This window comes from Syngnathoides biaculeatus, chromosome 2 (assembly GCF_019802595.1).
Source record: "Syngnathoides biaculeatus isolate LvHL_M chromosome 2, ASM1980259v1, whole genome shotgun sequence".
NCBI classification, from domain to species: Eukaryota; Metazoa; Chordata; class Actinopteri; order Syngnathiformes; family Syngnathidae; genus Syngnathoides; species Syngnathoides biaculeatus.
The window spans coordinates 31,526,687-31,549,621 of NC_084641.1; the positions used below are offsets into that span (position 1 = coordinate 31,526,687).

Consider the following 22,935-nt stretch of genomic DNA (forward strand, 5'->3'; position numbering starts at 1 on the left):
GTGCAAGTAATATGATAAAAAAGTGAACATATTCTAAAAACCATGAGAAAAAAGAAGTTTTCAACCTGGATTTAAAAACATTCACACTTGGGGCTGACCTCACCTCTGTTGGCAACTCATTCCATTTGTGTGCAGCATAATAGCTAAATGCTGCTTCTGCAACCTGTTTGCTTTGGACTCTGCGCTCCACTATTTGACCTGAGTCAGTTGATCTCAGAGCTTGACTGGGTTTGTATTCCGTAAGCCAGTGCAAGGACTTTAGGATTGGCGTTATATGCTCTGACTACTTTGTTTGGGTCAGAACGCGAGCTGCAGCATTCTGAATAAGCTGCTGTTTAATACTCTTTTTGGGGAATCCAGTCAGAAGACCATTACAGTAGTCAAGTCTACTTGAGATAAAAGCATGGATTTTTGGACCCTATTTGAGAACCCTGAAGGAGGAAAGAAAAACGGAAAATATATTTGCTGTGCTAATAATATGGTGGCTGCTTTATTTGTTGAAATTGAACAATACATATTAGAAAAAAAAAAAGATTGGGAAAGAAGAAATTTTACTATTGGTTCTCAGTATTGAGAATGTTTGACTGCGTGCTCGAGAAACTAATTTTAAGTGGAAGAAAACTGAGGGACTTTTTAGCAGGATCATTTTAACTCATAAAGAGACAAGGTTCGAGAGAGCAGACTTCGATGGTTTGGACATGTCCAGAGGCGAGAGAATGAGTATAATGGTAGAAGGGTGCTGAGGATGGAGCTGCCAGGCAAAAGAGCGAGAGGAAGACCAAAGAGGTGCCTTGATGGATGTTGTGAGGGGAGTCATGAGGGCAGTTGGGGTAAGAGAGGAAGATGCAGAAGATAGGCTGAGATGGAAAAAGATGACAATCTGTGGCGACCCCTAACGGGACAAGCCGAAAGGAAAAGAAGATTTTAACTCATAACATGTAAAAAAAATATATATATTGTCATGTGTTATTTTGGCTACTAGTTTGCTCAGTAATAATATCAAAAGTGAATTTTCCCCTCATACAAACACTGATAATAGTATTTTTGTAATAAATGAAATCATTTCTTCAATCTGCACATCACTCTGTGCGAACATCATATTTTTGGAGATGTTCAAAAACAGACATTTTTGACCTTATTGTTGGCAAACCTTTGGCAAATTGTTGCTTGAGTAACCTCTGACTAGTTGGGCCTTAAATAATTGTTCTCACTGCTGCTGAAGAGTAAAATCTGTAATGACTCAATTGCTCAAGATGTGTCTGAAAAACCTTGTTGATGGGAATGTTATAACATTTGATTAATCATGCCCAATCATTTTCTGATTGCTGTACAATTTCACTATTTTGGCTAACTGTCATAAGCTTCCTTCCAAGAACTTCCTGCTCGGCCCCCTTTGGAGTCATCGTCTTTGGCCACTGGAGGTCTTTGTCCTAATTAGTAGCAAAAGTACACTTTTGGAAATGTGTCACTTGTATAGCTGCTGCTATAATTTGTACTTTGGATTTCAAGTGACAGATATTGCTTCAGTTGAGTCCCCGTGTGACGCCACCTAACCCACCCTGGTTAAGATACAGGTCAGGTGTATTCTGGGAAAGATGTCTAGTCTTTGTGTTGAAAGCTGAGTCAGTTCATAGCCTTGCCATAATCCTGTTTTCATAAACCTGTTGCCAGACCATATTTTCTGAAAACACATTCACTGCAATTCACTGCTTTTAGAAGTCAAATATCTATGTTAACTGTGAGCGCTGGCACTTAATGAGACATTTTTTTTTGATAATTATGTCCTGGATTGGGCAAGTATAAGTGAATTAATAGAAAAGTCATAAAAAAGCACAGTGCATTGTAGCTGCCAAGCCATCACTGTCACTTTGACTTTTATGTCAAGTGCAAAACGGAGGTTCAGGGTTTATCTCCAAATGCAGAGCACAAAAGTCTGACATTTACATTTATCTCCCATGAGGAAATTTCTTCCCTTTTCCATTTCATTTCATGAAGTATGACTGTCAGTTCAACTGGGCATTTAGAGGGAAAGGAGAGTTTTGCACATGAGATAAGGCCTAGTCTATACAAACCCCTGTGCGTGGGTTTTACATACAGTAATGCATTGAAATGTGAATATTTCATGAAATGTAGGTGTATATAACATCATGTTTATTGCCCACTGCTTTTTCTACCCAGGTTGCAACACTCAAATGTGAAACATTCACGTACTGTAATTTCTTGTATAGAATGGACATTTTTTTCTTCAAAATTTTGTCAGAAGTCAATCGTGCACATTATACATAGCATAGGTATAGGGCAGTTCTTTTTAAACTGGGGGACACACCGTGATGACAGGGGGAGGGAGAGTGCAGGGCTACCATTAACTACCATGAACACTTTTCATGATAAAGTTATACCCAGCTGTTCATGTTTTTGTTGATTACCTAGGAATAATGTTTGCAAGCATGGGGTGCTAAAAATTTCATCCCCCAAAACGGGGGTGTTGCAAAAAAAGTTCGAGAACCACTCATATAGAGGAACATGAAAAAAAAACTTTTACATTTTATAAATATACAGTACGCAACCATCTAGAGGTTATTTTAAAAAAGGTGTACATTGTAATTCCAATATGCCACTCCCACCTAGAGGTTATGAAAAAGGTATACACTTTTATTCTTTTATGCTGCCACCACCTCGATGTTATGAAAAACGTATAACCGGATCTTTCATTCCAATGTGACAGGGGGCACATAATACATATATGGACAGTTGTGCTCATAAATTTACGTAGTGAGGCAGAATTTCTGAACTGTTTTTTTAATACGTCTGAACGACAACCATTGTTGATTTCTTTATCGTTATGTTATGCTTAAGGATAATGTTTTTCTGAAATGCTTGACATTTTAATTTGAATCCCATTAAATTAACTGAAATGTGTTTCACCTGGTCCTTCATGTTTTCAAGCTTCAAACACATAGGGCCCATCAGGACTATTCACATTATTAAAACTATTTATGGGATTAGGTGAATAACTGACAGAAAACTGCATTTCAACAACTCAATAGCATCTCTAGGCATGCTGGGAAATCATCTAATAGCGACCGTAATGATGACGTCAAAGGTGTTATCAAAAAAATGTTGGTGGGTACGCATTATATATGGGTAGAAGACTTTTTGATTTTTGGTGGTCCACTTTCTTACTCTTCTTACAAATTCTTCCCAGATAATCAAACATATGAACACAATTGTGTTTCCCCATTTACTGAATGGAAGTAGGGCTAAGAATTTATGGGAAAAAAAAGCAAAAGAAATTTATTTGTATAGTACATTTCAGACACAAGGTCACTCAATGTGCTTTGCATGATTAAAAGCATTCAAAAATAAAAAAATTAAAACAGAGAAAAAAGTACTATCAAAACAGTATACAGTGCAATAAATACCATCCAAAGACAAAAATACTCAACATCTTTGTTTGAAAGTTTGAAGAAAAGTGCGGGAAACTCCCAGGCTAATCAGTAACTTATATACAGTCAGATGACAAAAAAAAAAAAAACTTTATAAAATTTTCTACAAAAAAAAGAATAGCGATATTGTTCAAATACAAACAAAAAGGGAACACATACCCTGAACATCTGCAATTGTAAACTCTTAGACCATTATATCAGTGCAGAGCGTTTATTACAGTATATTACCATCCATCCATTTTCTGAGCCGCTTATCCTCACAAGGGTCAGGGTAGAGCTGGAGCCTATCCCAGCTGTCATCGTGCAGGAGGCAGGGTACACACTGAACTGGTTGCCAGCCAATCGCAGGGCACGTGGAGACCAGACAACAGTTACACTCACAATCACACCTGATGTGGAAGAAAACTAGAGTCCTCGGTGAAAACCCACACAGGCATGGGGAGAACATGCAAATCCCACACAGGCAGGCTGGGATTTGAACACCAGTCCTCAGAACTGTGAGACCAACGCTCTCCAGCTGATGCACGATTACAGTACACGCACACACGCACACACGCGCACACACACACACACACACACACACACACATATATATCGTCTGAAGTTGGTTTATGACACATTAAACTACCCGCTGTGGCCCATAGTTAATAGAGAGGATTAAACTAATGATCCCATGTTAAACAGGAATTCTATATCTGCACAGCTGACATGTATGCATGCAGTACTGCACATTCTTGCTGCTATATCTGCGCACACATCGTCCTCAAGAGCTACACAGGTTTTGCTTTCACTCACAACACTACACAACTCCAACTTCAACACGGAGACTGTTTCTCTGTCGTCAGCTGAAGTCTTGTGATCGTTTGTGAATATAGTTTACAGTTGATTTTGCAGCAACCAACAGCTACCTGAGAAGAAGATGGAATTAATACAATATTTACAGTTTGACAGAAGTCATCATTATGTTATCACTAACTTGAATTATGCATTCCTCATGACCTGCAAGTTCCTTTTTGTTTTTACAAACACTACTGATCAGATTTAGATTAGTTTGGCAGATCCACGAAGTAATTTTGTTTTATAATACAATGTTTATATTTCTCAAAGAATGAAACCAATGGTCTAAAATAAATGCCAGGCAAATCCACCTTCTGTTATATAGTTTGATATTAGTTTACAAACATCACCAGCAGGGTATTCTTTGCAAATGTGTAAATTTTCCCGACTTGTTTCCATCAATAGATAACAATTCTTGGGTAAAACGCCGCTGTACAGTATCAACACAATGTTTCCCAACCTTTGAAATTGCCAATCGCGATATGTTGCTCCCATAGTTGAGCAAAGCCAAAGAGTCATTGTGGCAGCACTGCTTCTGTCAATTGCTTTCAACACAAAAGAGAAGGTCTTATGAAATTGGTTTGGAAATTATGCAGATTCTGTGGCATTTACCATGCACGTCAAGTCATGTTTTTCATTCAGGTATTTTTAAATACTCATTTTCTTTTTCAATGCTGTGTTTAAAAGCATTTGCTCATCAGAAAGTGTTTCCTAAATGAATAAAAGTTCGACACTAGACTTACTAAGGTACAGTATGTGGGATGCTATGTTCATTTTGTTTATTTTTTTTTAGCTTCCAGTCCTGTGCATAACGCACATCCGCAACATGGACGCAATAAGGTTTATCTCTCAATTTGAACGTTTATTTTTTCATCATCCCAAATGAGCTGTTAACGTTGTTAGCCTCATGTTCTCTGACAAAACATTGAAATTAACGAGGCATCCCAGGAGAATACATTTTCAGTCTTGGCCTGTTATGTAATTTTCATAGCCCTAATGATAGGACCTGCTAATGAGTGATTAGCTAACCCAATGGGCATTAGCATGTTCCTGCATGACGTAACGTCCAGTGTTTGCAACTCAAGACAAATTAGGCATGCAATGATTTAATAACCAGATTATATGGACGGAGTCCATGTTACCTTTAACCTTTACAGTATCCCATGCTTTATCGTGGAATATTCTGAAGTTGAATGCAATCAATTCCGGGCACTGGTCAACCTCTGAATTGTTTGGATTTCTCTTTTTGATTGAATCATATTGTACTGAGCATCCACACAGGTACCACTTTCTTTTTTTCATATGTGCAAAAAGGACCATTCCTACTTATGTGGTCATCATGCGTTTATTTTTTTTGTTCCCTTTGTGATTTCACCAGTGCCCCTTATGTAGTGGTAATGTATTACATAAACATATTTAAAAGTCCCAAAGAAACTGCTAAACACACTCTCAACCAAATTCATGCCTGACAGGAGTTCCCAATTTACTTTTTGTTTTCAGGTGGTTCCACCCCAACATCACCGGAATCGAAGCAGAACAGCTCTTGTTGACCCGGGGTGTCCACGGCAGTTTCCTGGCTCGGCCCAGCAAGAGCAATCCCGGGGATTTCACCCTTTCAGTCCGGTATTTATGCGCTTCCCTTGCTTCCTCCACATTTGTTTTCTCATCGGTCACAAGCTTTTTTCTGCCTCTGTACCTCAAACAGTACAAAGTTCAGTCCTGAAAGCAAACAATCCTCATTTCTGTCAGGCTGAAAGATGCTGTTTCATTTAACATGTACAGTATGTACTGTGTTAGGTTTATTAGCAGGGTGACCAAAATCCTAACTCAAACTACACCATCCAGAGGGTCCACATCCTTAAAATAAATCTTAATTTTCATTCCACGCTAAAGCATGTAGATACTGGGTAGCATTTTCCCAAGCACTGACCTGGAAGCTGTTCCTTTCACAATCAGTGTCAGTGGCCTGATTTCTGATTGCAAACTGAAGCTTTTGGTGGACTATGTGGCTTTGGGCTTCAAAATTGTTTTCCTGAGGTGTGTGTGTGTGTGTGTGGTGTGTGTGTGTGTGTGTGTGTGTGTGTGGTGTGTGTGTGTGTGTGTGTGTGTGTGTGTGTGTGTGTGGTGTGTGTGTGTGTGTGTGTGTGTGTGTGTGTGTGGGTTGTGTGTGGGTGTGGGTGTGTGTGTGTGGTGTGTGTGTGTGTGTGTGGTGTGTGTGTGTGGTGTGTGTGTGGTGTGTGTGTGATGTGTGTGTGTGTGTGTGTGTGTGTGTTGTGTGTGTGTGTGATGTTGTGGTGGTGGTGTTGTGTGTGGTGTGTGTGTGTGGTGGGTTGTGTGTGTTGTGTGGGTGTGTGTGTGTTGTGTGTGTGTGTGTGTGGTGTGTGTGTGTGGTGTGGTTGTGGTGTGTGTGTGTTGTGTGTGTGTGTGTGTGTGTGGTGTGTGTGTGGTGGTGTGTTGTGTGGTGTGTGTGTTGTGTGTGTGTGGTGTGTGTGTGTGTGTGTGGGTGTGTGTGTGTGTGTCTGTCTGTGTTGTCTGTCTGTCTGTCTGTCTGCTGTCTGTCTGTCTGTCGTCTGTCTGTCTGTCTGTCTGTCTGTCTGTCTGTCTGTCTGTCTGTGTCTGTCTGTCTGTCTGTCTGTCTGTCTGTCTGTCTGTCTGTTGTCTGTCTGTCTGTAGGTCTGTCTGTCTGTATGTCTGTCTGTTGTCTGTCTGTCTGTCTGTCTGTCTGTCTGTCTGTTCTGTCTGTCTGTCTGTCTGTCTGTCTGTCTGTGTCTGTCTGTCTGTCTGTCTGTCTGTGTCTGTCTGTCTGTCTGTCTGTCTGTCTGTCTGTCTGTCTGTCTGTCTGTCTGTCTGTCTGTCTGTCTGTCTGTCTGTCTGTCTTATGTCTGTCTGTCTGTCTGTCTGTCTGTCTGTCTGTCTGTCTGTCTGTCTGTCTGTCTGTCTGTCTGTCTGTCGTCTGTCTGTCTGTCTGTCTGTCTGTCTGTCTGTCTGTCTGTCTGTCTGTCTGTCTGTCTGTCTGTCTGTCTGTCTGTCTGTCTGTCTGTCTGTCTGTCTGTCTGTCTGTCTGTCTGTCTGTCGTCTGTCTGTCTGTCTGTCTGTCTGTCTGTCTGTCTGTCTGTCTGTCTGTCGTTCTGTCTGTCTGTCTGTCTGTCTGTCTGTCTGCTGTCTGTCTGTCTGTCTCTGTCTGTCTGTCTGTCTGTCTGTCTGTCTGTCTGCTGTCTGTCTGTGTCTGTCTGTCTGTCCTGTCTGTCTGTCTGTCTGTCTGTCTGTCTGTCTGTCTGTCTTGTCTGTCTGTCTGTCTGTCTGTCTGTCTGTCTGTCTGTCTGTCTGTGTCTGTTGTCTGTCTGTCTGTCTGTTGTGTCTGTCTGTCTGTCTGTCTGTCTGTCTGTCTGTCTGTCTGTCTGTCTGTCTGTCTGTCTGTCTGTCTGTCTGTCTGTCTGTCTGTCTGTCTGTCTGTGTCTGTCTGTGTCTGTCTGTCCGTCCGTCCGTCCACGGCTGAAGTTTATCGTATCATAGATTCCACTCCAAAGGATCGATTCTCATAGATGGCACATCTTCAGTGGGGCGTAAATGCTGGCATATCCTGATTTTTATGCAAGTGCGAGACTTTCTGTGCATGTTTGGCATTTAGGCTGACCAATCTTCACGAAGCTTCTGAGGGTGTGTCCTTCGACACAAAGAAAGTCGGCAGAAAGTCACTCTGAACTCACACCTGTTACTACGTCAGATTTTTGCCGCACGTGATCATTACGATTTGGGTAAATTTGACAGAGCCACTGGGCGATACGATAAGCAAGTGCCTTGGATGGCAGAAGACGTGTTAGTAGATATGTGGTTTTGAAAAAATGTGACTTTAAAATTTTGCATTTCAATTCAGGTTGATGGTGAAAACAGTATAATTTATCTAACCCAAAATTGTTTGTTTGAATCATGAGGCTGTGATGTACCATGATGTTTAATTTTCACTCTGCAGCTTTGTGTAGGTATGTTCCACTTCCCACATGGGCATCAGGACATGAGCTGTTTTGCTCAATGTTAAGTGTAAACTAAGAAATGTCATCTCCCTCAACACCAGTGTGACCCTTGGTGGAAGATAATGGAAAAAATAGTTAGGACACAATAACAAGCCTAAAACATTATTGGGTCTACTACTATTAACATTATTAGAACTTGGGATTAGGTGACTAACTGACATAAAACAGCATTTCAACAACTCCAACAGCGTCGCTGGGCATGCTGGGAAATCATTGATAGCAACCTGCCGTAATGATGACAATAAAGATATCATTGAAAGAATTTGTGTGGGTACGCAATATATGTGGGTAGAAGACTTGTTGAATTTGGTGGTCCACATTTGGGATGCAGACTTTACTTAGGATCTTATTTTCCTTGAGAAATCACTGTCTTACTAATGATTATTAGTACCATTACTGTTATCATCATTTTGATTTTTATCATCATCACTATTATAAAACATCCCACTCTCCTGCACAACTATGATGTGGCAGAGGAATAATGAGGGGTAGGGATAGTTACATGAGGTCTTTGAATATTGAATATTTAAATTGTCAGGGGTTATCACCAGCACATTCAGTCTTTAAACTTTGTCTGTTTCCACACCAGTCAAAAGCGGTGACATGGCTCCTCTCATGCACGCATTGCTGTGATTATGCATTGTCCTTTTACGCAGAATTGTTCCCATCTGAGACCGTCATTGGGCCATATTAGATTTGATGAATTAAATTGGCCTTGTTCCCCTCTCACAGCGCCGCAGACCTCCCTTTTTTAAATTCGGCGCCTTGCACTTGTCTGTGAAATTACTAAAAACAGGTTTAACCCGAAAATCATAAATACCCAACCAAAATCTTCTATTTCATTGCAAGTTCACCACAGCTGCTGTGACGTTGGGACTTGACATGCATGGGGTGCAGTGTTATTACCTCATGCATGTTGTTTGAAGCTGTTAAATCACAGCATGCATGAAGTCACTAGCATTTGCTACATGCTTAGTTCGAACGTGAACAACCTACTAGTTGTTCTTACAGCCGATACTTCGTCCATTGACAATAAACACGAGAACAGAATAACTGGTTAAACACGATCACAATCTCATGACCAAATCAGATTTTTTTCTGATTATCGTTGGCAACAATGGGGCTTGAATGGTCATTCTTTGGTGCCTAAAATAAATCTTACAGGCTGAACTGATGGGTTTTTTTTCCCCCAGTCACAAACATGTCTGTCATCAGTTTTGGTAGAATTGAGTTAAATAATTTCCATCTTACTGCCATTTTATTTGGGACGCAGAATGTAAAAAGATGTAAGTATACAAAAATAGTCCAATATGTGTGTGCATTTCCAAATGAAGATTGTATAATGTTGAAGATGTTGGAATAGATTTAAGATTATAAATTAATAATCCTGTGTTAACATGGATCTCACAATAACACAGGATTATTAATTTCTTGACTCACATTTCATTGTACCACACTCACACCATCTTGAAACACACATGCACACACATTCAGTTTTTTTTTATCAGAGCAGAGAAGAGCTTAATGAGCTAATTATTCAGTATCCAGCATGACTACTATGAGTGATAGTTCAGATGGCAATAGTCACTGTGGGAGTTTGCTGTCCTCACTCTATCTTCTCTTCCTCTCTTTTCCCCTTCCCCTCCTCTTGACTCCACAGTTATAAGGATGTGAATTGGAAAGGAGGAGTAGTTTCAGAAACACAATAGCGGTGTTTGTTCTTTGAAGTAATCAATTTACATTTTGATGAAACCCCAAAGTGGGAACGAGGGAATGTTAAAAGCGCCAGTTGGTATCACACTAGCATCTGTACTGTTGTTACTGTTCAGAGTTGTGTTTCTACAAAGGTATTAAATGATCAGAAAATATCAAGACACATTTTTGACATTTACTTCTTTTCCTTTCGGCTTGTCCCGTTAGGGGTCGCCACAGCGTGTCATCTTTTGCCATCTTAGCCTATCTCCTGCATCTTCCTCTCTAACCCCAACTGCCCTCATGTCTTCCCTCACCACATCGTTAAACCTTCTCTTTGGTCTTCCTCTCGCTCTTTTGCCTGGGAGCGCCATCCTCGGCATCCTTCTACCAATATACTCACTCTCTCGCCTCTGAACATGTCCAAACCATCGAAGTCTGCTCTCTCGAATCTTGTCTCCAAAACATCCAGCTTTGGCCGTCCCTCGAATGAGCTCATTTCTAATCCTATCCAACCTGGTCACTCCGAGCGAGAACCTCAACATCTTCATTTCTGCCACCTCCAGTTCAGCTTCCTGTTGTTTCTTCAGTGCCACCGTCTCTAATCCGTACATCATGGCCGGCCTCACCACTGTTTTGTAAACTTTGCCCTTCATCCTAGCAGACACTCTTCTGTCACATAACACACCAGACACCTTTCTCCAGCTGTTCCAACCTGCTTGGACCCGTTTCTTCACTTCCTGACCACACTCTCCATTGCTCTGTATTGTTGACCCCAAGTATTTGAAGTCGTCCACCCTCGCTATCTCTTCTCCCTGTAGCCTCACTCTTCCCCCTCTACTTTTCTCATTCACGCACATATATTCTGTTTTACTTCGGCTAATCTTCATTCCTCTCCTTTCCAGTGCATGTCTCCATCTTTCCAATTGTTCCTCTGCATGCTCCCTGCTTTCACTGCATATGACAATATCATCTGCGAACATCATGGTCCAAGGGGATTCCAGTCTAACCTCATCTGTCAGCCTATCCATTACCACTGCAAACAGGAAGGGGCTCAGAGCTGATCCCTGATGCAGTCCCACCTCCACCTTAAATTCCTCTGTCACACCTAAGGCACACCTCACCATTGTTCTGCTACCATCATACATGTCCTGTACTATTTTAACATACTTCTCTGCCACACCAGACTTACGCATGCAGTACCACAGTTCCTCTCTTGGTACTCTGTCATAGGCTTTCTCTAGATCCACAAAGACACAATGTAGCTCCTTCTGACCTTCTCTGTACTTTTCCACGAGCATCCTCAAGGCAAATAATGCATCTGTGGTACTCTTTCTAGGCATGAAACCATACTGTTGCTCGCAGATACTTACTTCTGTCCTGAGTCTAGCCTCCACTACTCTTTCCCATAACTTCATTGTGTGGCTCATCAACTTTATTCCTCTATAGTTCCCACAGCTCTGAACATCCCCTTTGTTCTTAAAAATGGGAACTAGAACACTTTTCCTCCATTCTTCAGGCATCTTTTCGCCCGCTAGTATTCTGTTGAATAAGTTGGTCAAAAACTCCACAGCCATCTCTCCAAATTGCTTCCATACCTCTACCGGTATGTCATCAGGACCAACTGCCTTTCCATTTTTCATCCTTTGTAGTGCCTTTCTGACTTCCCCCTTAGTAATCATTTCCACTTCCTGGTCCTTCACTCTTGCCTCTTCAACTCTTCCTTCTCTCTCATTTTCTTCATTCATCAACTTCTCAAAGTATTCTTTCCATCTATTTAGTACACTACCGGCACCAGTCAACACATTTCCATCTCTATCCTTAATCACCCTTACCTGCTGCACATCCTTCCCATCTCTATCCCTCTGTCTGGCCAACCTGTAGAGATCCTTTTCTCCTTCTTTCGTGTCCAACCTGGTGTACATGTCTTCATATGCCTCTTGTTTAGCCTTTGCCACCTCTACCTTTGCCCTACGTCGCATCTCGATGTACTCCTTTCGCCTCTCCTCAGTCCTCTCAGTATCCCACTTCTTCTTCGCTAATCTCTTTCCTTGTATGACTCCCTGTATTTTGGGGTTCCACCACGAAGTCTCCTTCTCCCCTTTCCTACCAGATGACACACCAAGTACTCTCCTGCCTGTCTCTCTGATCACCTTGGCTGTCGTCGTCCAGTCTTCCGGGAGCTTCGGTTGTCCATCGAGAGCCTGTCTCACCTCTTTCCGGAAGGCCGCACAACATTCTTCCTTTCTCAGCTTCCACCACATGGTTCTCTGCTCTACCTTTGTCTTCTTAATCTTCCTACCCACCACCAGAATCATCCTACATACTACCATCCTATGCTGTCGAGCTACACTCTCCCCTACCACTACTTTACAGTCAGTAACCTCCTTCAGATTACATCGTCTGCACAAAATATAATCTACCTGCGTGGTTCTACCTCCGCTCTTGTAGGTCACTATATGTTCCTCCCTCTTCTGGAAATAAGTGTTCACTACAGCCATCTCCATCCTTTTTGCAAAGTCCACCACCATCTGCCCTTCAAAGTTCCTTTCATGGATGCCGTACTTACCCATCACTTCTTCATCGCCCCTGTTTCCTTTACCAATATGTCCATTACAATCTGCACCAATCACAACTCTCTCGCTGTCTGGGATGCTCAGAACTACTTCATCTAGTTCCTTCCAGAATTTCTCTTTCAACTCTAGGTCACATCCTACCTGTGGTGCATAGCCGCTAACCACATTATACATAACACCCTCAATTTCAAATTTTAGTCTCATCACTCGATCTGATACTCTTTTCACCTCCAAGACATTCTTAGCCAGCTCTTCCTTTAAAATAACCCCTACTCCATTTCTCTTCCCATCTACTCCGTGGTAGAATAATTTAAACCCTGCTCCCAAACTTCTAGCCTTACTACCTTTCCACCTGCTCTCTTGGATGCACAGAATATCAACCTTTCTCCTAATCATCATGTCAACCAACTCCTGTGCTTTTCCTGTCATAGTCCCAACATTCAAAGTCCCTACACTCAGTTGTAGGCTCTGTGCATTCCTCTTTTTCTTCTGACGCTGGATCCGGTTTCCTCCTCTTCTTTGTCTTCAACCCACAGTAGCTGAATTTCCACCGACGCCCTGCAGGTTAGCAGTGCCGGGGGCGGGCGTTGTTAACCCGGGCCACGACCGATCCGGTATGGGATTCTTTAGATGAACGCTCATATTTGTTTGGCACAGTTTTTACGCCGGATGCCCTTCCTGACGCAACCCTCTGCATTTATCCGGGCTTGGGACCGGCCTACAGATTGCACTGGTTTGTGCCCCCATAGGGCTGCATTACATTTTTGACATTTACATTTTGCTTAAATCATATATTTTACTGAATTGGAAATAAACCCATTATCACTCGGAAAAATATCCTCATGGCACAAATTGTAATCCAGTGCTGTGTTCACCAAAAAAAAAAAAACAATAAAAAAAAACACAAACCTTTTCTTGTTGGTACTTTAATGCTGAAGTATGTAGCACTTAAAGTAAATATTAATTTTTAATAGTCACTGATGGTGTAGTGGTACACACGCCTGACTTTGGTGCGGGCAGCGTAGGATCGATTCCCGGTCAGCGATGGTGTCGATATCCGCCCTGCAACTGACTGGAAACCAATTCAGGGTGTAGTCCACCTTTCGCCCGAAGCTAGATGGGATAGGCTCGGCTTGCCTGTGGCCCTTTTGAGGATAAGCGGCTTGGTTAATGAACGTATGTACTGTGTGTAATATATACTGTGTATTAATTTTCACCCAAGTCACTGCAAGAGGCGATGACCCAATGGTGCTAAAGCCTGAGAGCCTCTAACACAGTGATGCCCAGACTTTTTTACCTTAAGATCTACTTTTCAAGCAACCAGCCTCTCGTGAGCTACCGACGGGGGGTGGAGGATGATGATGATGCTCCCAAACTGTTTTAAAATGCTATGTTGCCTCCTCCTATTTAAAATGAAGCATTAACTTTTTGTGCACTGTATTGTCTGTGCTTTCATCCTGGATCAGGCTGTGCCAAGGTGGAATTTTAAAATTACACACCATCTCATCCTGCACTTTCTACTTTGGCTTCAGACCAGACCTTTCCCACTCGGAAAAGAGAAAATCTCGCCCAGTATAACCACTTTTTCTTCGATTATTCAGATACTCTGACAGCCATTGCATCTTAAAACAGCAGCATTTCTTTTTTAACTTTCTCCATTAATATCAAAAGTAAACATAAGCAGCATGCATAGCTCGTCTTTGCTCTACATTGCCCAGACTGTGTTGCTAACTAAAGCTGCGGTGGTGGACGCTGTCATTATAAAACACATTGATGGGCTGCGTAAGTACTGTAACATTTGTAATTATGAGTGTACGTCTTTAAGTGTGGGAGAGGGGATGTAAGGTAAACTAGGAAAAAGAGAGTGTGGCGAAGCAGCAGTCGTTGTTAGAGAAAGTTCCATGTGCTGCCTAAAAGAAACCAGTGGCTTCTTCTTTTCATTTTTCACAGTACCTATGTGAATTGTGCCATTGGATGGAACAACCGGTCATCCCTCACTCATTGAATCACATTGCAAAATGTCACAAACTGAATAGCTGTATGTTATACTTTCAATTTACATTGGATACTTTTTTTTCTGCAAGCAATGCAGAATATCTGCAGAGAAACTGCATCAGCAGTGCACAATTATGCACGCGCGCAGTTTAGAGGGAACATTGGCTGACGTCTTTGTTTTTTTATTATTTTTTTGCGCACCCCGTCCCGTGATCGACCAAGACTGCCTCGATCGCGATTGACGCATTGAGCACCCCTGCTCTAACTTCTTGCTATATTTTAAGATGATGAAAACTTCGTAAAATGGTTCCCACACCTGCATCCTATTCAGAGAACACTGTCCTCACTTTCACAGTACTTCCAGGTAAGTCCAGACTGCCTTTGATCATCCTGCAGCTGATCATTGGCTAAGCCTTTGCCATTCTGCCATCCATTTTGATGGTTGTCTTCTGTTTTCAACCACGTGCCTCTAGTTTTGCTCTCCATTTTAAGGCATTAGAGATCATTTTGGCTGAACAGCCTCAATTTTTTTTACGCCTCTTAATAGGGTTTCTCTCTCCTCTTCAGTCAAAGTTTTTATCAAAGTACAGTGTTCTTCTGAACAATGTGTTGAATAACCCATTTTCCTCAGGCTTTCAAGGAGAAATGTATGTTCAACAGGTGGTGGCTTCTCCCTAAAGTGCCACCGACATCCCTATATATATATTTTAAAATAGATACTTTATTGTTATGAAAACTACATATAATTTATTTCATTGTCTATACAAAAAAAATGAGTGGAGAGCGTGTCGTTCATGCGCAAAGTGGCGGAAGTCTCACTCGACATCCCAGTGGTGGCCATATTGCCTGCTATGTCATTTACAGCTGTCATACTGGGACAGTAGCCATTGAGAAGACGCTGTGCCTCCTGCAGATTTTTGATTTTTCCCACGCCCCTTCTGACACGGAAGCTCTTTTTGAAGAAGAGAACCTCTCCCAATCAAGAGAAATGACCGGGACAATATTACTCTATCGCTTTGAGCCATATTTAGATATGAGGATCACTTCTAACTAACAACAGACTCCCCGACGGTATGTATGACAGTATGTAGCGTACTCAAGAGAACCCATGCCGGGCGAAGTAACTGGCTGGTGGGGGGGGGCCTCCTTTCACCTTCCGCACGCAGCCAAACCACCTCCCCACCCTTTCCACCTCCGTGGTGGGCGACGACAATGGCGTCAGGCGAGTGACGACAACGCCGCTGGCCGCGCACATTTACCTGATTTATGTACTTTATGAAGTTATTATGACGTGGATGTTTTGTTATCTTCTGAGAGTAAGATTATGTCGTCTGATGCGGACGGAGCTTTTTATTCATCCTGCTGCTATCAGACAAGTTGTTTGAGTTTGGTGACTATACGTTTAGTTAGCTCGTGTTACACGCTACTAAAATGTCTTTGTAGTTCTATTTTATAGTTTTGTGTTGTTTTGTCTTGTGTGTCTGATTTAATTGTCTAAAACGCAATACAAGTACTTTGTTATATGTTGTCAGTTTGACCAAGGGGATTTATTCTAAATTCACTCGTAACATATGCTATAAACTGTGAGACAAATTAGTCCCCCGCAACTATTATTTTTCTTTATAGCTCTCGACACACCTACCTGTCATTAGGAACCCACGAAGCTCTCGTCCTTTGCACCTGTGCAATCCATTTTTCACGATGAACCGGGTGTTTTGTGAAGTGAGAATCCATCCTCCCGAGTGTTCGAACATATCCAGCCATACAACGAGACAGCATTTTGGCTAACACGCAGGAAAAAATGGCTAGTTTCCCGCCGGTAAAACTGGTATAAACACATGAAGCCGTCTTTGTGGGAGTCTGGAAAAATCATCACTTCCTGCTTCTTCTCTAAAGCGAATGTCTCAAGAGGATTTTCATGGCGAGAGATACAAAAATAAGTGTATGACAACATCATGACGTGTAGTGAAAAAACGGATGGGTCCGTTCCGGCTGCCTTTTTTTCATTCCATGAAGGTGTCACTTTAAATGGAGGCCACCTGATTCAGAGCTGTTTTTTATAAAACTGATGACCTCACTGATTGAATGGCACACTGTTATTTTTTTTTTTTTACCCACCCCTTTCAACAAATTGCCCAATTGCACAACCTTAAGTGTGTGTATATCTTGAATGCTTAGTTTTGTTGGTTTTCTGAGAATGTACTGCACCTAATGGTAACTTGTTTGACATGTAGCAATGGAAAAAATATACTGTAAACACGGATTAATCTGGTTAGTCACATTGGACTGCTATGATTTTGAACACTACTGTCACGATACAGTTCAAAAAATGTTGAATGATATGCTGAATATATAAAGAGAAAGAGATCGACTGCCCTGGAGACAAGTCCACCAGCTGTCACGGACTAGCAGGGTTTAGACCGTTTAGTTATCATCAAAGTCTAGTTCATTTGAGCACTTGACTTGGTTCATTTGATTGGTGTGAAAATGGTCAAAGTAAATTGAGTTCACCAACGGTCGACTACTGCCATGCAAGCCGCTGCTAGGCCCACTTGCCTCTCGTCTTAAGGTTTAGTGTCTTGCCCAAGGTCACTTGGAGAGCAGATTTGAACCGCTGAGCGGAGAGCGCGTCATCCATGCGCGAATTGCAGCAGTGTCATTCTACGATATCCAAGTGGTCGCCATATTGGCTGCATCCTCTGTTCGTGACGTCACCTGGACATTCGCCATTGAAAACACTCGGTGCACCCTAACTATGGGAGACTCTTTTCGAAAAGGAGAACAACACACAACCGAGTGAAGTTACCAGGGCAATATTACGCTATTGTTTCGAGCCATATTGAGATGATATGTAATCACGGCCAAACTGCCTCCCGTCCCATCCACTTCCGCGGCGGAGATGAGCCATCACGGCTTATCGTAGCCGGCCGGTGTGGCTCATTTTCGGCACTGAGGTGGCTAAGCACGGAGGGGGTTGTTCACAGATGCCTCAGTACGCGATGAACAGCACCGTCAATCCGGGGCGCTTTACTGCATTGTCGTCCCATGCGGCTGAGTGCTGCATTGTGGCAGCGTTCTTCAGAACCGCCACTGTCCTGGAGCCCGTGCGCTTCGCCAGCGAAGCAACGCAGCAACCAGACGCCGTCCGACGCGCACATCGACACATTTCGTACGCGGATCTTTTGTTACGTTATGAGAGACGGATTACGTGGTCCCCCCCAAACTATTATTTTTTTTAGTAGCTGTATAAACACCTACCTGTCATTTGGAACCCACGAAGCTCTTGTCCTCTGCACCGTACAATCCATTTTTCTCGACGAATCGGGTCTCTTGCAAACTTATCAAGGGTAAATCCATCCTCCCGAGTGTTCAAGCAATGTCCAGCAATGCAATGAGACGGCATTTTGGCTAACACGAAGGAACAATGAGCTACCTTCCCGGAGGTAAAACTAATGGAAACAAACAAGTTCACTTGTTCACTTAAGGGCGGGTCTGTCCTTGAGTCATTTCCTGCTTCTTCTCGAAAACAAATCCCTCGAGACAATTTTCATGGCGGGAGTTACAAACACGTCAAAAACATTTTTTGTGGTGGAAAAAAACGCATGGGTCCATGTCGGCTCCCGTTTTTTTTCATTGATAACATACTAAAAATCATGCATTTCATAACAGTGGCACTTTAAAAAAATCATACATTGTGATTTCTGGATTTTTCTTTTTAGATTATCTCTGTCACAGTGGACATGCACCTATGATGACAATTTCAGACCCCTCCATGATTTCTAAGTGGGAGAACTTGCAATATAGCAGGGTGTTCAAATACTTATTTTCTTCACTGTAGCGTTGACGTAACCACATGTAGATTCAGAAGGTCAACAGATTAGACTGCTGACTTCCTGTGTTCTGTTTACATTCTTGTGACCAATATGAGAAGCAAACAATGTGGCCCACACTTTCGATAATTTTTCACATTGTTAAAAACCCAATGTACGGATTCCGACCACAGAAAACAAACTTGGTATGAAAGCACAACAGGTCTTTTATTTTTTGTTGTAAACTGTACTATTCACATTGCCTAACTTGAAAGAGGTGGAACATTATGTTACTTAGTTTCAATCATTTCTACAACAGCGTGAATGTTGGGTTCGAAACACAGCATCATTGTTCCAACAGTGTGTGTCTGCCTTGCGTTGTCGCCATGGCGACCATGAGCTAAAATTCTGAGCTATTTTCCACTTCCCTCCATCTTTGTCTTTAGCATTGATGATAGTGGCTGAACCTATATTTACGTGGTGATATTAACTTTATTTCACAGTGTGTTCCTTTCGGTCATTGGTGGGCGATCTACTCCATAGACTCGCCTTTGCGTGAGTATTTTATCATACTGTAGGGGTACTCCATCTCTGTATTTCGTCATTACAAAAGTAAATAATATAACAGGTTGTATTTGGCTCTTCGATCAATAGTGTTTAACTCTGAGATAAAAGGAGTGTAATGCGTGAGTGTTGGAGTTGAACTTGAACAGGACTATAAATCTATGGCACCATGCCAACAGCCAATACTAAATCTATTAAGCAATTACTAGGAAACACAAAAAGAGCAAGTGATGGATCAAGGGACCAAGGGATGGAGAAACATGCAATACGAAACTGTTGAAGCGCATCTCAATGATAAGAATCAATCAATCAGAGGTTGGCCTGGACTGCTTATCACTACTCTCAGAGGCTTATTTTTCATTCCGACAGACATTTTGTGTGAGTGTATGTGTGTGTGTGTGGAGTGAGTGGCTTGTGAGTGAGTGGCAAAATTCATGAATTTTGTTACATTGTTTCCTGTCCATTATATTAATGCAAACTACATGACATTGTTATTCACGTTGTGATCACTTCTTATGACAAAATGAGTTCTGCAGTCAGACCATTTGCTGTCATCAACGATGCACAATAAGTATGTTTGCTCACTGTTTATCACAGTACACCAAAATTGCAGCAGACACTGTGCACATGTACATCATGGTGATGATGATGTGCAAACAAAATAATCGTGCAGTCCGATATATATATATATATATATATATATATATACAGGTGTGTGTGTGTGTGTGTGTGTGTGTGTAAAATAAAGCCCTTTAACTGAAAATTGAATTTTTTTCATTTTTTTCATCCCAACATTTTGTGGCAATTTTTGCAGTTTAATGATTTCTGCAATGAAATGCGTGCACATGTCAACAGTTATTTTAGCAAGCTCCTCATGAGCAAACGGATTTGCAGGGTTCCTTTTCCAGACTGCTTGCTTCAGCTCCTTCCACAGATGTTAAATAATATCAAGATAAGGACTCATGGAATAGTCTTGTGAGTTTAGCTGTGTGTTTTGGCTCTTTATCACACCGAGGACCCGTGACCGGTGACCAAGCTTCCCAACACCGGGCAGCACATTCCGCTCCAAAGCCCTTGATCGTCATGAGATTTCATTGTACCCTTCACAGATTGAAAACGCGTTGTGTTGGATGTAGCAAAAAGGCCCCCAAACCATAACCATACATTTGCATACAGTAGCAAGTTTCATTTTGCAAAAATGTAATTTCACTGGTGAGTAGTTTAACAATTGAAACAGCTGTCAAATAAACTTTGTGAAATGAAACATTGAAAAGCAGCAGATGACTTGATAAGTTCATAAACGGTTAAAGTGTGTGAGTGGGTGCTGGCAAATCCACGTGATCTATATTTTGCTTATCCAGGAACATGTGTGGGAGGTATTTTCACACGTTTGCTGACCATTTGCGTACCTCTAAAATAAAAGAACTCTCCCTCTCCTCACTGAGGCGCAACGATGAGGTGACCCACATCAAGATCCAGAACTCCGGGGACTTCTATGACCTGTACGGGGGCGAGAAGTTCGCCACTCTGGCCGAGCTGGTGCAGTACTACACTGAACAACAGGACCTGTTGCGCGAGAGGAACGGCCATGTCATCGAGCTCAAGTACCCGCTTAACTGCAAAGACCCCACGTCAGAGAGGTACCACCATCACATCCATGCTAATAGTTTCCCATGTGGATACAGTAATGCATAAATACACACTGAGCCCTATGTAAAGGTCAGCAAAATGAATTGCTACTTTAAACAAACGCAATCAAACTCCATGGAACTTTCTATCTGCCTACAGAAAGGTTTTATTGCTATTAGGTGAAATTCTTCACTCCACAGATTTCGGTGTTGCTTTAACAGTTGGAGAGGCAGTTAAGCCATCTCAGAGGTGCTATTAGAGAAGCTTTTAGTGCACTTTCCTTTCATTGCCCAATTGCATCTTGGGGTGCACTTTCACCCCGGACAGGCTCGTCATCGCTACAGAGATGGAATATAAATTGCACATTTTTTTTTCTTTTTCTGACAAAATTGTGTACAATAACTTCATATTCAAGGGTACCTCAAAAACTTTGGTTTGTCTGTTGGGAGTGTTGTCCATTCATCATGTTGGACGTGAGAGAAGCCCTGCTGGCTCACAGTCTCTATTGTAGTTATAGCCAAAGATGTTTGATAATGTTTGTTCCATACCAAATTCATCCTATAAGACCAGAATATAGTGGTAAAATGAAGAATTAAGTTTCAGGGGCAACAAAGTGTTGTAGTCAAATCATGATTGAGTCAATAATCCCCAAAATGTGATGATAGATGTGTCTTGGTGGGGAAAAAAGGGCAGTTACATGTATAGTATTGTGAATCTGAAAAGTGTTCACATTTCCTGTCTTTCTGCATTTTGCTACGTTACAGTCTCGTTCCAAATGGATAAAATGTTTTATTTACCTCACAAGTATACACACAAAATTCCAGAATGGTTTAAAAGTCTACACACAAAATACCACAATTGTCATGTGTAAAATGTTTTTTTTTTTTAAATATTTTTTGCAAATTAAAAATAGTACATTTAAAAAAAGAGAGAAATCAGGAGAACATAAGTATTCACATCCTATGCCAGGAATCTGAAAATTGAGCAAATGCCCGTACTTTCTTAAATGTATTGGGTCTCCACTTGTGATAATCCATTTGATAATACACACAGTTGGCCAGTCATGTCCGAGCAAAAACCAAGCGGAGACAGGATTGAATCGAGGCACGGGTCTAGGGCATTGTTTTGCTGCTTTGAACAGCACAATGAGCACAGCAGCCATCATCGTATATTGAAGAAGTAACATAAAAAAAAAAACGTGCTGTGAACACTTTCCAGATGCACTGTATCTTAGTTTTCAAGTAAGAATCGGCACGCACGTCTTGTTACACCCTGCAGCTACGTTGTGTGGCACTTTCCCCCACAGGAAGGAGTAACATTGTTAAGTCTTCCTCAGCTCAGATCTTCTTTCTTGCTTGTCTTGATCATTTGTCTTTCTACAAAAACTCCTTCATGCCTCAGGCTAACCTTTTTCGATTTTCCTCCTTGTTCATAAGCTTCACCATGAAAAACATGTCTTTTTTTTTTTTTTTTAATCTGGGCTGATCAATCCTAAACATCAAAATACCCATAGAATGCAATTTTATTCTACTCTCTCTCTCTTATTTATTTATTTTATTTCTTTATTTATTTATTTTTATTGTCATGGCTGTAGGTTGCAGTTCAATTCAGCTAAACTGCACAATACTGAGGCGTTTACATTAGTCTGATCTCTGCATTTTCCAACAGTTGGCCAACATAGTAGTAACCACTTTCAGTATGATACAGTTCAGTTGCCATACACCTCGTTAAATACTGCTTATATTATTGTGGGTCAAGGTGAGCTAACATCTATCCTTGCTGAGTTCAGGCAAAAGGCTGATCTCCCCTGCACATAAAGACTGACCACCATTTTCACCCACCTTCACATTTGCATGGTCATTGAATGGGACTTGAACCCCTGCTGCCTGAACAGTAGACGGGCAAGTGAACCATTACAGCATCAGTGACCCAACCTACAACCACAATAATAAATATTTTGAAAATCTACGTTTTAATAAAACCTAATTTGTTCAGAGGACTCTCATGTCATGACAAAAATGGATAATTGTTTTTTAATATACAGTGGAACGTCGATTTAACGGACTAATAAGGGAGAGGGGTTGTCCATTGAATCAGGTTGTCTGTGAAATGTAAGCACCTTTTCTGGCCTAAAAATACCAGTACTGTTGAAAACTACTGTTTTCTACTTTTTGTTTGTTGATAACATCCACTCCAATACAAAAGTATTTCAAATGGAAAAAATATGAAAAAGCTTTAAAATGTTTATCCAGACTTACCTGACTGGTTCATGCAAGGGGCAATTTTGAGTTCCAACTGGAGAATATTTTCTTTCTGTATTACCCAAAGTCCCTTGAATTGGAGTCCGTTAAATCGA

The 22,935-nt window shown here is 41.6% G+C and overlaps 1 protein-coding gene across 3 annotated transcripts in view; it reads left to right on the top strand.

Moving 5' to 3' along the window:
- The window catches only part of ptpn11b (protein tyrosine phosphatase non-receptor type 11b), a 47,747-nt gene that overhangs the window by 6,832 nt on the left and 17,980 nt on the right, over positions 1–22,935 (top strand). For all 3 annotated transcript variants that reach the window (XM_061800501.1, XM_061800522.1, XM_061800511.1), the window contains exons 2-3: positions 5,784–5,906; positions 20,396–20,590. In XM_061800501.1, coding sequence (XP_061656485.1) covers positions 5,784–5,906; positions 20,396–20,590 — 318 coding nt within the window. The remainder of the gene's footprint in view (positions 1–5,783; positions 5,907–20,395; positions 20,591–22,935) is intronic.